This window comes from Chelonus insularis, unplaced genomic scaffold (genome assembly GCF_013357705.1).
Source record: "Chelonus insularis isolate UGA/USDA-ARS -01 unplaced genomic scaffold, ASM1335770v1 contig_131_pilon, whole genome shotgun sequence".
NCBI classification, from domain to species: Eukaryota; Metazoa; Arthropoda; class Insecta; order Hymenoptera; family Braconidae; genus Chelonus; species Chelonus insularis.
The window spans coordinates 1687820-1701036 of NW_023276372.1; the positions used below are offsets into that span (position 1 = coordinate 1687820).

At 29.4% G+C, this 13217-nt stretch overlaps 5 protein-coding genes across 5 annotated transcripts; 4 read left to right on the forward strand and 1 right to left on the reverse strand.

The window, feature by feature from the left end:
- The first annotated feature begins 68 nt into the window (after positions 1–68).
- Positions 69–1355, forward strand: Nubpl (NUBP iron-sulfur cluster assembly factor, mitochondrial). The gene is made up of 4 exons (XM_035093017.1): positions 69–201; positions 324–652; positions 728–1101; positions 1186–1355. Exons 1-4 carry the CDS (start codon positions 121–123, stop codon positions 1353–1355), a joined length of 954 nt encoding a protein of 317 aa, XP_034948908.1. The 5' UTR covers positions 69–120.
- Positions 1356–1532: 177 nt separating this feature from the next.
- On the forward strand, positions 1533–3074 carry ATPsyngamma (ATP synthase, gamma subunit). The gene is made up of 3 exons (XM_035094955.1): positions 1533–1628; positions 1949–2499; positions 2595–3074. The coding sequence occupies exons 2-3, from the start codon at positions 1970–1972 to the stop codon at positions 2959–2961; spliced, it is 897 nt and encodes a 298-aa protein (XP_034950846.1). The 5' UTR covers positions 1533–1628; positions 1949–1969; the 3' UTR covers positions 2962–3074.
- A 770-nt stretch (positions 3075–3844) lies between these two features.
- On the forward strand, positions 3845–6791 carry LOC118072874 (annulin-like). The gene is made up of 9 exons (XM_035093031.1): positions 3845–4040; positions 4115–4461; positions 4538–4673; positions 4751–5291; positions 5367–5639; positions 5722–5801; positions 5896–6040; positions 6115–6424; positions 6498–6791. The coding sequence occupies exons 1-9, from the start codon at positions 3845–3847 to the stop codon at positions 6789–6791; spliced, it is 2322 nt and encodes a 773-aa protein (XP_034948922.1).
- Positions 6792–9132: 2341 nt separating this feature from the next.
- On the forward strand, positions 9133–11983 carry LOC118074091 (DNA helicase MCM8-like). Its single transcript, XM_035095004.1, has 5 exons — positions 9133–9334; positions 9410–9589; positions 9660–11449; positions 11517–11666; positions 11770–11983. Exons 1-5 carry the CDS (start codon positions 9262–9264, stop codon positions 11962–11964), a joined length of 2388 nt encoding a protein of 795 aa, XP_034950895.1. The 5' UTR covers positions 9133–9261; the 3' UTR covers positions 11965–11983.
- A 10-nt stretch (positions 11984–11993) lies between these two features.
- On the reverse strand, positions 11994–13213 carry LOC118074094 (uncharacterized). The gene is made up of 3 exons (XM_035095005.1): positions 12991–13213; positions 12838–12928; positions 11994–12753 (listed from the first exon to the last, which is right to left on the reverse strand). Exons 1-3 carry the CDS (start codon positions 13077–13079, stop codon positions 12025–12027), a joined length of 909 nt encoding a protein of 302 aa, XP_034950896.1. The 5' UTR covers positions 13080–13213; the 3' UTR covers positions 11994–12024.
- Between the last annotated feature and the right edge of the window lie 4 nt (positions 13214–13217).

The following is a 13217-nucleotide window of genomic DNA, read 5'->3' on the forward strand; positions in this document are numbered from 1 at the left end:
CACAACATAAATTAAATGACTTAAAAACAAATATTTCATACATAAAATTGCAACCACTATCTCATTAATATATTAACGAATATTTTTTTATTTAACTTCATCGTACAACAAATTGTAAACATGTCGACATTGTTTTCAATGTATTGTTTAAAATTAACCAATTACAAGTCTCGACATAAACAATTGACAACAATTTTGAAAGTAAGCAATTATTTGCAAAAAAACTGAATTAAAATAGAAGTACTGATTGTAATTATAAATTATTTTTCAGCAAATAAAATGATAAACAAGCAATTAAATTTATTTATCACATTTTAATTTAGTGTTGGGCATCATCATCCACTTCGGAAAATGAATTGAATGAACAAAAAAGACGTCAACAAATATTGAGTAAAGGTCTTCCAGAAAAAAAGCCCATAAAAGGAGTAAAACAAATTGTACTAGTTGCTTCAGGAAAAGGTGGAGTAGGAAAATCTACGACTAGTGTTAATTTAGCCACTGCACTTAAAATTATCGAACCAGAGAAAAAAATAGGGCTACTAGATGCTGATATATTTGGCCCTACGATACCTCTTATGATGAATCTTAATGAAGCACCGCTTACTAATGATGAGAAGTTCATCGAACCTCTTGTAAATTATGGCATTAAATGGTTCTCTTCTATTTTAGACTGTCTATCAAAGTTTTTGCTGATTAGAATAATTTTTTATTCAAAATATTGTTTTAGTATGTCGATGGGATTTTTAGTCGATAAAAAAAGTCCAGTAATATGGAGAGGATTAATGGTGATGGGTGCATTAGATACTTTGTTACGTAAAGTAGCTTGGGGTCCTCTTGATTATCTTATAATTGATACTCCACCTGGAACTGGTGATACTCTTTTGTCATTAACTCAAAATATTCCTCTCAGTGGTGTTCTAATTGTCACAACACCTCAAAAGGCAGCTTTAGATGTAGCTCGACGAGGAGCTAAGATGTTTCAAAAATTATCAATCCCCATTGCTGGTATCGTTGAAAATATGTCAAGCATCATTTGTCCAAAGTGTGCTAGTGAAGTTCCACTGTTTGGAGATGGTAGCATGAATTTATCACAAGAACTTGGTAAATAACGATTTATATTACATTATCCATTGTTATTTTTATCTATATGGTGATGGTAATTAATTTTTAATTGATTATTTTTAGAAGTTCCAATTTTAGCTAAGTTTTCGTTAAACGAAAAAATATCAGAGTGTGGTGATTCAGGAAAACCAATCATTTTTGCTGAACCTAATTCTGAACATGCAAATTTATATAGAGATTTAGCAAAGAAAATGGTAGTTTTTTTGCAAAAACAATCAATTAATAATTTGTAAAACATTTACAATTTTTTCATCAATAAATATACATATTTTAATGATTTAATTAATACTTTGCTCATAATTTTCATAATTATTTAAATCTTCGCGCTGGTTATACAGAGACACCTATTAGCAGTTTTTCGCACTACTGGTCGTTATCGATCAAAAAAATTATTATGTTTCTCTATCTTATGTCAGCCAAGTCTAAGCTGTGAAAATACACAGATATGGAGTTGGCAATCTTGTAAATTTTGTGACTGGGTCTTTCCGATCATTACAATCTAACTGGTAATTTTTTTACATTTGTCTTATTTTTCTTGAATTACAATAAGAATACCCATCCTAGACAATTAATGAATTCTTTCTATTATACTTACTTTTTCAATATGCCCATTTTTTGAAATGGTCAATTAATTATATCACACTTTATCCACGAAAATAAATTGTCTATTAACAGTTCACCTGACGATTACATAAATGCTTTGAAGATTAATTCTCCAATTTATCAATCATTTATGTTAAATAATGATTAAAAGTTTTGTTGATGATAAAGTTATGTCACATTATAATTACTAAGTGGTTCCAATAAATACATATACCTGTTTTAGTGAAGGACAAATAAGATCAAGATGTTCCGTCAAACGACTAACCTGGTACCCCGGGTATCAGCAATTGCTCCACAACAAAACCAACAGAGAGGCATGGCCACTCTAAAAGCTATCTCTATTCGTTTAAAATCAGTCAAAAACATTCAGAAGATCACCCAGTCCATGAAGATGGTGTCAGCTGCTAAATACAATCATGCTGAGCGAGATTTAAAACAAGCAAGGCCTTTGGGTCAAGGAACCAAAATCTTTTATGAACAAGCAGAAATCAAACCACCTGAAACTGAACCAAAACAACTAATGATCGCTGTAACGAGTGATCGAGGTCTTTGTGGAGCCGTCCACAGTGGAGTTTCTCGTAATATTCGTGATAAATTACTTGCAGATTCCAATTTACGTGAAAACACTAAAATTATTTGCATTGGAGAAAAATCAAGAGCAATACTATCACGAATGTTTGCTAATAATATTCTCTTCGTTGCATCTGAAGTAGGTCGACGACCACCAACATTTACTGATGCTTCCAAAATTGCTAATGAGGTCATGAACTCTGGGTACATCATTAATTTTTACATTTTTGTTAAAGATAACTTGTTTGATAAAATTTTCAAGTACTTCAACTATAATAACCCTTATTATATATTTTCAGATATAGTTTTGGATCTGGAAGCATCGTCTATAACAGATTTAGATCTGTAGTATCTTACAAAATTGATGAACTGCCATTATTTGACAAACAAGCTGTAACAGCTTCCCCAAAGCTTTCCATTTATGATTCTATTGATGAGGATGTTCTTCAAAGCTATTTGGAGTTCTCTTTAGCCTCATTGCTTTTCTATTCCATGAAAGAAGGTGCATGCAGTGAACAATCCAGCAGAATGACTGCTATGGATAACGCTAGCAAAAATGCCGGTGAAATGATTGATAAACTTACTTTAACATTCAACCGTACTCGTCAAGCTGTCATTACTCGAGAACTTATTGAAATTATTTCCGGAGCTGCTGCGTTGGATTAATCAGGAAAATAAAGTGTATAGTCGACCAAGTTGGCAAGTGAAAATAATACACATATTATAAATTATAATAAATAATTGAGTTTACAATAATAATTAGAAAATTAAAATAACTAGAAATTGTTTTATCATTTGATGACTTTGCCCACAAAAGAAAATACATCAATTTTAATATATTTTTTTGCTTCTAATAACTTAAAGATAATGTATTATTTTAAATATTTAATTAAAGTACGTAATTATTAAATAATAAACTGCCAATTATTTTCAATACTTTGGTATTAATTTAGTTTACGTATGAGGTAAAATAGGTTTTAAATAAATTCTTATCACTACACACCACTGATTGTTATCCAAAATAAAAATTGAATAATCTATAAATATAATTTTAACTTATTTACAATATATAAATAAATTTTATTGCACTAATAAATCAAAATAAAATTAATAATAGTGATAACTAGATATTCGATAATAAGTTATATTACTCAAAAGAACAATTAATATTTATCTCTACATCTATGCTACCAAATCACTCATATTTACATCATCATGAAATTTATCAGTGTTTCATCAACTCAAAATTCTTAATTATGCAGTAACTTTGTTGTTGAAATCGTTATTATCATAATAAATAATTAAAGTATGTCAATATATATAATAAATAATTAAGAGATAAAAACACAATGATGTTACAAAATTAGTGAAATAGAAAATCGGCCTATTTTTTCAAAGTTATTAAAGATCGTTCATGAAATAATTTAAAATCAATTGTCAAGTTGGTGTCGATGAAGACGTTGATACGATCTTAATTAAAATATCATTTTGTCGATATTATATTTTGTGAGTTCGTGAAAAAGAGAATTAATTATTTAACTTTCCAAAAATGGCATCAGTATTTCGCTTTTTCTTTGGTAATGATAAACCTAGTTTGATTGAGACATCTCGATCAATTGATAATCAAGAAGATTACTCAGATGATGAATCAGATCAATCAAATTCAGAATCAGTGAATTGTGTTCGAAATCGTATTAAGCCAGTAGTTGCTGACTTTCATCCTACATCTGAATCAGCAGTAGATGGTATGTAGATTATAATTAGTTTAAAAATTTAAATAAATTTAATTGCTGATAAATAAATTTTCAATCATTCCTAGAAGTCGATAAGAAGCCTGATAATCTTGTAATCAAAGATGTAGACCTTCTAATCCATGTCAATGGTAACTATCACAACACTTCTAGATTTGATCGTATGCGTCGGAAAGATGATGGAAAACGACTAGTAGTCAGACGTGGACAAGAATTTTTCCTCAAGTTACATTTTAATCGAGAATTTAACGAAGAGATTGATGAAATTTATTTTACTTTTACATTAACTGGTGTAATTGCTTCTCTTAAACATGGTACTCATGTGATTTTCCCTCTACGTACTGATGAAGAATTACCAGAAAAACATTGGTCTGCTACTCTCCTTGAAAGGAAAGAGAATTCTGCTCTTATTAAAGTACATTTTAACTTACTATTTATTTATTTAATCTTAAAAAAATATACTGGTTAGTAAATTATAATTCTTTAAATAGATTTATTCACCAGCGGATGCAATAATTGGAAAATGGAAAATTGAAATTGATGCAAAGAGTAAAACTAATCCTGACTTATCTCACCATTATAATCTAAAACATCTAATTTATCTTCTTTTTAATCCTTGGTCTAAAGGTAAAAACTATTTTTTAATATTTATTGGTATTTATTAATTTTTCTGAAGAATGTTTCTAACAATTATTGCTCATTAGATGACGATGTCTTTCTTGAGGATGAAGAGCATCGTAAGGAGTTTATATTAGCAGACACTGGCTACATTTGGCGACTTCATGTGAATGAACCAGCATTCTGGAGATATGCTCAGTTTGAGGAGAATATTCTTGACTGTGCTTTATATTTAGTATCAGATATTGCAAAGGTTGATGCTTCATCTAGAAATGATCCTATCAAGATATCAAGAAAACTAACGGCAGCAATAAACTCTAATGATGATGATAATGGAGTCTTAACTGGCAGATGGACACAAGAGTATGAAAATGGTACTCCTCCATGGAAATGGACTGGATCCAAGGAAATTCTTCAACAATACTACGATAAAAAGCAATCAGTAAATTACGGACAATGTTGGGTCTTTGCTGGAGTTTTAGCTACTGTTTGCCGAGCTTTGGGATTACCTTGTCGAGTTGTTACTAATTATCAAAGTGCTCATGATACAGAGGGTAGTTTAACTATCGACTACTTTTATGATGACAATGCTAAAGACATCGATGATATTACTAATGATTCTATATGGTACAATAATTTTTATATATCTTTTAGGATGTTATTAATTGTTAATTGTGATATAAAAATGTTTTAATATCGTAGGAATTTCCATGTTTGGAACGAAATTTGGATGAAAAGACCAGATATTGGAGATGGTTTGTATGACGGTTGGCAAGTAGTTGATGCTACACCACAAGAAGCAAGTGATGGTATGTTCTGTTGTGGTCCCATGTCTGTTGAAGCTATCAAAAATGGTGATGTTTTATTGCCTTATGATGGAAAGTTTATCTATTCTGAAGTTAATGCTGATGAAGTGTGTTGGAAGTATAGTGGACCAACGGAACCTTTGAAACTCCTTGAAAAATATGTAAATCGGTTAGTTCTTAGTCACAACATAATTAATAATTATAACCATTATGAGGATTGGATTTGTAATAATTTCTCTACCTTCTTTCAGTATTGGAGTGAACATAAGTACAAAAGCTGTAGGAAAGTGGGCGAGAGAAGATTTAACACATTCGTACAAACATCCTGAAGGTATGTAAGGGAAATAACATTTTAAATTGTTTATGATTATTTTTTATGAACATAAAAAAGTATTTAGATAATAAAAATTGATTTAACATTTTAGGAAGCACTATGGAAAGAGAATCATTCCAGAAGGCTTTGAAACAATGTAACCATTACTTCAGTCGTTATTACATGAATGAAGAATTTTCTGATGTTAAATTTGATTTCATGTTATGTGACAAAAACGTTTCAAAAGACAATTATGGGTATGTTGTAAGAAAAATATATAGGGTTTTATAAAAATTGTATGTATTAATTTTTAAATAAATCATTTATTTAGTGCTATTCTTATGATTAAAAATAAGAATTTGGAGAAAGAGTACTCAGTTTCAATGGTATGTTGTGCTGAGAAAAAACATTATACAGGAAAAAGAGTAGGCAAACCATGGAAAGTCACAAATGATCAACACACTATTCAACCTGGAGATGAAAAAATAATTCATATTAATCTTGATAAATGTAAAGAGATTATGAATACAATCAATGATTGCATTGTTAATGTTAAGTGTTTAGCTAAAGTTCATGGAACAAACTATGAATTTCTTGCGAAAGAAAATTTGGAATTTGACAAGCCTAAGATACAAATTACGGTAAAAATACATCACTTTAATTTATTATGAATTTGAATATTTTTATCACTAATTTGTTATACTTTTTTATTAGAAAAAAGATGATGTTATCGTTGATCAGCAGCTAAAGATGACTGCAACTTTCATTAATCCCTTGAAAACTGATTTGACAAGAGGAAAATTCACAATCGAAGCTGTTGGTTTTTACAAAAAAACACTCAAATTCATAGTCGCAAAACCAATTAAGCCAGGGAAAGAAATAACTTGTGAGTTTTGTTTAACTCCTAAACATGAGGGCCGAGGAGTTGTAATTGTGAAATTCTCATCAGGCCATCAAATTGGCGTAGTTCAAGGGGCTATTAATTTCGATATAATGAATAAAATTTAATTTAATTTAGGTAACATATTTATTGCATTATTAATATGGTATATAAAAATTATAAACAAATATTTATTGTTAGATGTAAGATTCAAAAATAATTTAATTTAATGATAATCAAATTTAAAGTTCTTTCTTTTATTAATGATAGTTTTTTCGGTTTAAATAAAAAAAATGTATTACACATGTCAAAATAAAAATAGATTAATTTGAAAATTATATTAATAATTTTTATTTTATTTGAAAAACTGACGGGAGATTTACTTACTCATATGTGACAGAATTAATAAGCAAAATTTCCTGGTTATTTTAAATAATATAACTATTTAAAAAATACCAATGTTAAATGAAGTAAATAATTACCTTATTATTATTTATGTAAAACAATTAAAATTTTATCGTGAAATTTTATCCAAGCATGTTATTAACAATTATTGTTGCTTTTATCGTTTTTGCAATAAAAATGAAAAATAATAGATTATTTATTATATACAAAGGTAAGGCACATAACAATTATTTGACCTCTTTCATATTAAATTTTATTCGTGTTATTGTATTTTTTCTAAAGCTGAAAAATTTTTTTAACATTCGATGAAGTCAACAATTTCTTCATTTTTCTGTTACAAAGTCTTCTATTTATAATTTTCGAATTCTTTCCGAATTTTCTTATTCATTTTTATTGGTGATGAATCTGATTTCTTTGGATTAATTTTATTCGAATCAATTCTATTAAAATTTCATATGATTATGAATATTATCGTATATGATTATATATCAGCCAATATAAATAAATACATTAATCAGTGTCATAATATAAAGGCTACTGTTGATTTCCATCAGCATAATACTTTAAGACCCAGATAAACAAGTACAATTTAATTTTGGTGAAAAGTTTCTTTAATGTCACATTGATTACAAATTGACTTTATTAAAAAAATTAATGATAAACGATCATGTTTATCTTAATTTATGTTGAAAGTATGATAAATATTATAATAAACAAAATAGGCTAAAAATTAGAGTGCATTTTGTTATCATACAATACCTTAATAATATTAAGTACAGATGAAGTTATTGTAATAATTAAATGTTTAGCACAGGAACATCATTTGGACTTAGTAGATTGTCACAAGAAATTATGTTTTGAATACATCTTAATTAATGAATTGATTGATAACATCCTTTGCTCCTTATGCTAAATTATGTAAAGTTTAGTTGGGAAGGGAAATTGGAAGGGTCTGTTTACCAAGGCTGCCGAATGCTGTTCTCAATGCACTAATGGAATATTCAGGTATCATACCATCGCATGTTGAACCTTCAAAAAATCGAACGACATTAATGATCGGTACTGTATTTCAACAATAGTAAAATATTTAAAATTAGAATAAAAAGTTAAATGGATGGTTTTTAAAGGTCAGATACTAAACATTATAATTTTCAGGAAACGAATTTTAATAACTTACTTGATAGTAATATGAAAACAAGCAAAGCAGAAAATTTTATCGCAAGGTATTTTTTATTCTGCAAATACATTTTTGCAAGTTTGAAAATTCCTTAAAACTGATACTAAAGTTATATCCAATGTATACCATACACGGTTGTTTATATACTTCTTCAGCAGTTATTTGAGGCAGTTTAACGCAATAATTAAATAAATTCCCGTCTGTGGTAGTAATTAACAAAATTACTTTTATCTATAAATTTAATAAATAGAAAAATTTTCGTTACTTCATACTCATTAAGATAATGCATACTATTTAAATAGTAGCATAGTTCGTTCACAAGAAAATATTTTTTAAAAGCATTACAAAATTTTGCAATGATCGTTCAAAAGAACTGCGAACATCTGCAGTAAGTACACCGAGTGTCCCATACGAATTTGCTTCTGCATTTACGTATGAATCTTACGACAGAAAATAATATCAGGAACTAACTTACTCTTATAAGAGTATTTTACTTTTAAGATTTTAGATGTATATCGGACATCTTCTTGGCTCTCTTTTAAACGTTTGTTTGGCTTTCTTTCAGACATTTAAATAGTCATCTTTTTGGATATCTTTAAGATAACTTCCAGAATATCCAATAGGAATTTGATATCTTCCTATCTGAGTTTAAAAGATGCCTTCTGGATAGTTTTTTTCTAGTTGGGTTTACTCTAAGTACTCTTTTTCTTTTTAAATTTCGTTCTAAGGAAAAATTTTAAAAAATGCCCATTAGATTATTTACTGCTGCCTTTATTTATAGTAGAGCCATCTGGGTGCCAGAGTACAAATTAAAAAAATGTACACTACAGACATCTTGTGGTGAGAGTACCAACTAAAAATTCAAATATTGACCCATCGGTAATTTTTTGGGCATTGTCCTCTAGTGAGATGCGTGTTAATAAATGTTTTTACATTTTACTTTATATTATTTAATATTTTTTCGAAAAAATACCCTCATGTTTGAATAGTTTTGTCATAAGTTCATAATATCAATTATGAGTAGACCTTGGAGACGCTTTCGAAAAGGTTATAGACGTTCAAACAATGCCAACAAAAACAACGCACCACGTAATGCACATTTCTAATTTAAATAATTTTTATTAATATTTAATTTATTTATATGATTTTGTTTTTATATAATAGAATCAAATAAGAGAGATAATAATTCTCATAGATCAAGCAATGACAGTGACAATAATGATGAGGAAGAAGATGAGATAGGATCATCAATCGATGATAATGATTCTTTTTTAAATGTTTATGCGATCAAAGATGATCCTAACATCCGTTTTCATGGTTGTCATTTATACTTTGATATGAATGGTATAAATATAATTTAATACTTTTTAAAGAATCTAAGACTTTGTGATAATTTTTTATTTTTATTCATTAGATATAAGTAAAGATCGACTACTTGTTCGCAAAGTGGAGGCAGCAGAAAATTTTTTTAATAAAAACACAGCTATCCCAGCTAGCATATCGAATGATGGGCCGTCATTTAATGTAAATGTTGATAGTTTTCTTAATGATAAAGATTTTATGGATGATTGGAGCAGCTTTGAAAGCGATCTACAAGATAATCCTCAAGTAACTCTCAGTTGTTTAGGTTTAGGACTTCATCAGGCAGTAATTAATTTACCTTCAGATGAACTTATTGAAAGTCTTCATATGTTGAGAGTAAAAATATTCAATTACAAACCATTAATTCCATCAAGTGACATCAAAGTCAGCTCTTATGGAAAATTGATAGCAACAAGAGGTTGTATCATTCGAGTTGGTCGTGTGAAACAATTAGCTCAATGGTTTGTATTTTCTTGCATTTCATGTAAAGCAAAAACAATAATAAAACAACCGAATGGAATTTTAACATTGCCAAAAAGATGTAAAGAATGTGGAAAAGGTAAATTTAAACCAGTACTTAGTTCTCCATATGTGAGATCAATATCATATCAAGTGGTAAAATTGCAAGAACACTTGGATACACTACAAGAAGATCGTGGAAAAATGCCTAGAATTTTAGAAGTAGAACTGTTTGATGATTTAGTAGACACCTGTGCACCTGGTGATGATGTAACAGTCGTAGGAGTTGTGAAAGTTCGTGGTACTGATGATGGGATACAGAAAGGCAAAGATGCTAGTTCCAATGCTTTATATATGGAAGCTGTATCAATAGTTGATAATAAAAATAAATCTCAGGGAAAAAATTCGACTGGTATCGTAGAATTAGATAATAAAGATTTAATAGCAATAAAAAAAATTCATAATCGTCAAGATTTATTTTATCTATTAGTTCATTCACTTTGTCCAACGATTTATGGTCATGAAATGATTAAAACTGGATTGCTATTAAGTTTATTCGGTGGAACTGGTACATCAACATCGCGAGATGACATTCATGTATTAATGGTTGGTGATCCTGGTCTTGGAAAATCACAAATGCTGCAAGCATGCTCAAAAATAGCTTCTCAAAGTGTTTATGTTTGTGGTAATGCTAGCACATCATCAGGTTTAACTGTTACACTTACTAAAGAAGCTGGAACAACAGATTTTGCTCTCGAGCCAGGTGCCTTAGTCTTAGCAGATAGTGGTTGTTGTATTATTGATGAATTTGATAAAATGCCAACACAACACCAAGCTCTACTTGAAGCTATGGAACAGCAGAGTGTCAGTGTTGCTAAATCTGGAATCATTTGTTCATTAGAAGCTAGAACTTCTATCTTAGCAGCTGCTAATCCAATAGGTGGACGTTATGATGCTTCAAAAACATTGATTGAAAACTTGAATCTCAGTCAACCACTTTTGTCGAGATTTGATTTAATATTTTTATTGTTAGATAGACCTGATGAACAAAGGGATACTCTTTTATGTGCACATGTAATTAAATCTCGTAAAGGATTTTTTAATACTCGACAACAAAATGGATTACAAGCTTCCCAACAAAGTGATGAACAACAAAGTTCGCTTATGGAACGATTAGTATCATTTGGACATAATGAAACAATACCTCAAATTCTCTTAAGGAAATATGTAGCATATGCAAGACAATATGTGAAACCTAAGTTAACTGTAGCATCAGGAGAAATATTGAAAGATTTTTATTTAAAACTTCGTGAATGTCCAAATATTTTTGGATCTCTACCAGTATTTACTAGACAATTAGAAGCGTTAATAAGACTGACTCAGGTATTTGATTACATTTATATTTATAATACTTTTATATTCAATATTTGATTTATAATTAATTTTCTAGGCTCGAGCAAAATTGGAATTACGAACTGAAACAACTGAACAAGATGCTTTAGATGTTGTTGAATTATTTCAGTTCATGGTTTCTAGTGTACCAGAAAAGAGTTTCATTGGAACTTTGAAAGTTGATAACGGTAGAATAACAGGAAACAAAGTGAGTTTAAATAATTGATTTTTATAATAAAAATTACTCTGATATAAAATTTGGTAACTTGAATAGTAAAATGATAAATTAATAATTTTAACAATTTTTATAGGTAAGAGCATTTATAGCACTTCTACGAGAGGAAACAAGAGATGGAAATACAGAATTTACAAAAAATGAGCTAAGTGAAATAGCTACAAGAGGAGGTGTTATAATCCAAGATTTTAATCGTTTTATATTTAAATTAAATGATGAAGGTATTATTTTAAAGAGAGGTCAAGATAAATATGTATTCGTTGGTGATTAATATAAAAATATCTATTGAAGTTTGTTATATCCGATTGGCTCTAGTTCATTATGTAAACATTTAACATGGAAGAAAATTATTTTGTATGTAAGGAGGATTAGGAGGAGGAGGAGAAGGAGGTTGCTGCACAAATTGAGCAGGCATTTGAAATTGATACCGTTGATTCATCGAATGCTCTTGATGTGGTGGATAAGCTGGTTGGTTATTCGTAAAAGATGTAGGATATTCAAAATATTGTGGATGAAAATGATGGTGATGCTGATGCTGATGTTGTTGCTCCTGTGTATGTGAATAACTCATAGGCTGTTGGTAAATTGGCTCTTGACGTAATAGTTGAGCCCCTTGCATTGGTGGATAAGGTTGTTGAAGTCTTTGAGGTTGCTGGTTGTTGTACATTCTTTGATGTTTTAGCTGAGTTCTAGGGTCTTTAGGAGATGGTGATGTTGAAAATGTTGATGGGGGAGAAATGAATGCTGGTGGTAAACGTTCAATGCCATCATTATTCACTTCAGGACCAACAAGCTTACAGTAATTTGCCAAAGCTAATTCACGAGCTTTGTCTGCTGCGATTAATTTTTCTAGTGCAGCATTGACATCTCCATGCTCCATAAATTTAGAAAGAGCTTTTTGACCCGGCTCGCATATTGGATATAATTTTGTCATACATTCAGGTTTACCCATGCAATCCCACATCATACATCGATCCTGTAAACCATTTCTTTTGATACATTCACATCTGTGCATCACACTACCTCGTAAAAACACACTTTTAGTATCTTTGATGGGGATCTAAAGTGATCGAAAGAACTTATAGGTAAATTAAATTATTTTACGATGCATATTTAATAGAATGTAATATTTAAATTTACTAACATAGCATTCAAATGAATTTTGTTGAGGTGGTACATCTTTACAAATATTTATTGGTGGTGGAGCTGATGGCTTATCCCATTCGCATGGTTTTCTAAATGTATTTATTAATGACTATTAATATTTTTTATTACAAAATAAAAATTGATTACTCACTTTCTATCCATAGAATCTACAATACATTTTAATTGGGTTAATAATTCCCTGCGGCGTCTGCAATTGTCGTTTCTTCCATCACATGGCATTTTGGTTAATTAAATTTTACATAAACATAATTTTGAATGCATTAATTTAAATGGTATGATACATTTTTACTACGAATTTTTTTTATAAAAACAGAATTAATTTTTTAAAATTTTACCTACACTAAAAATACATACTCT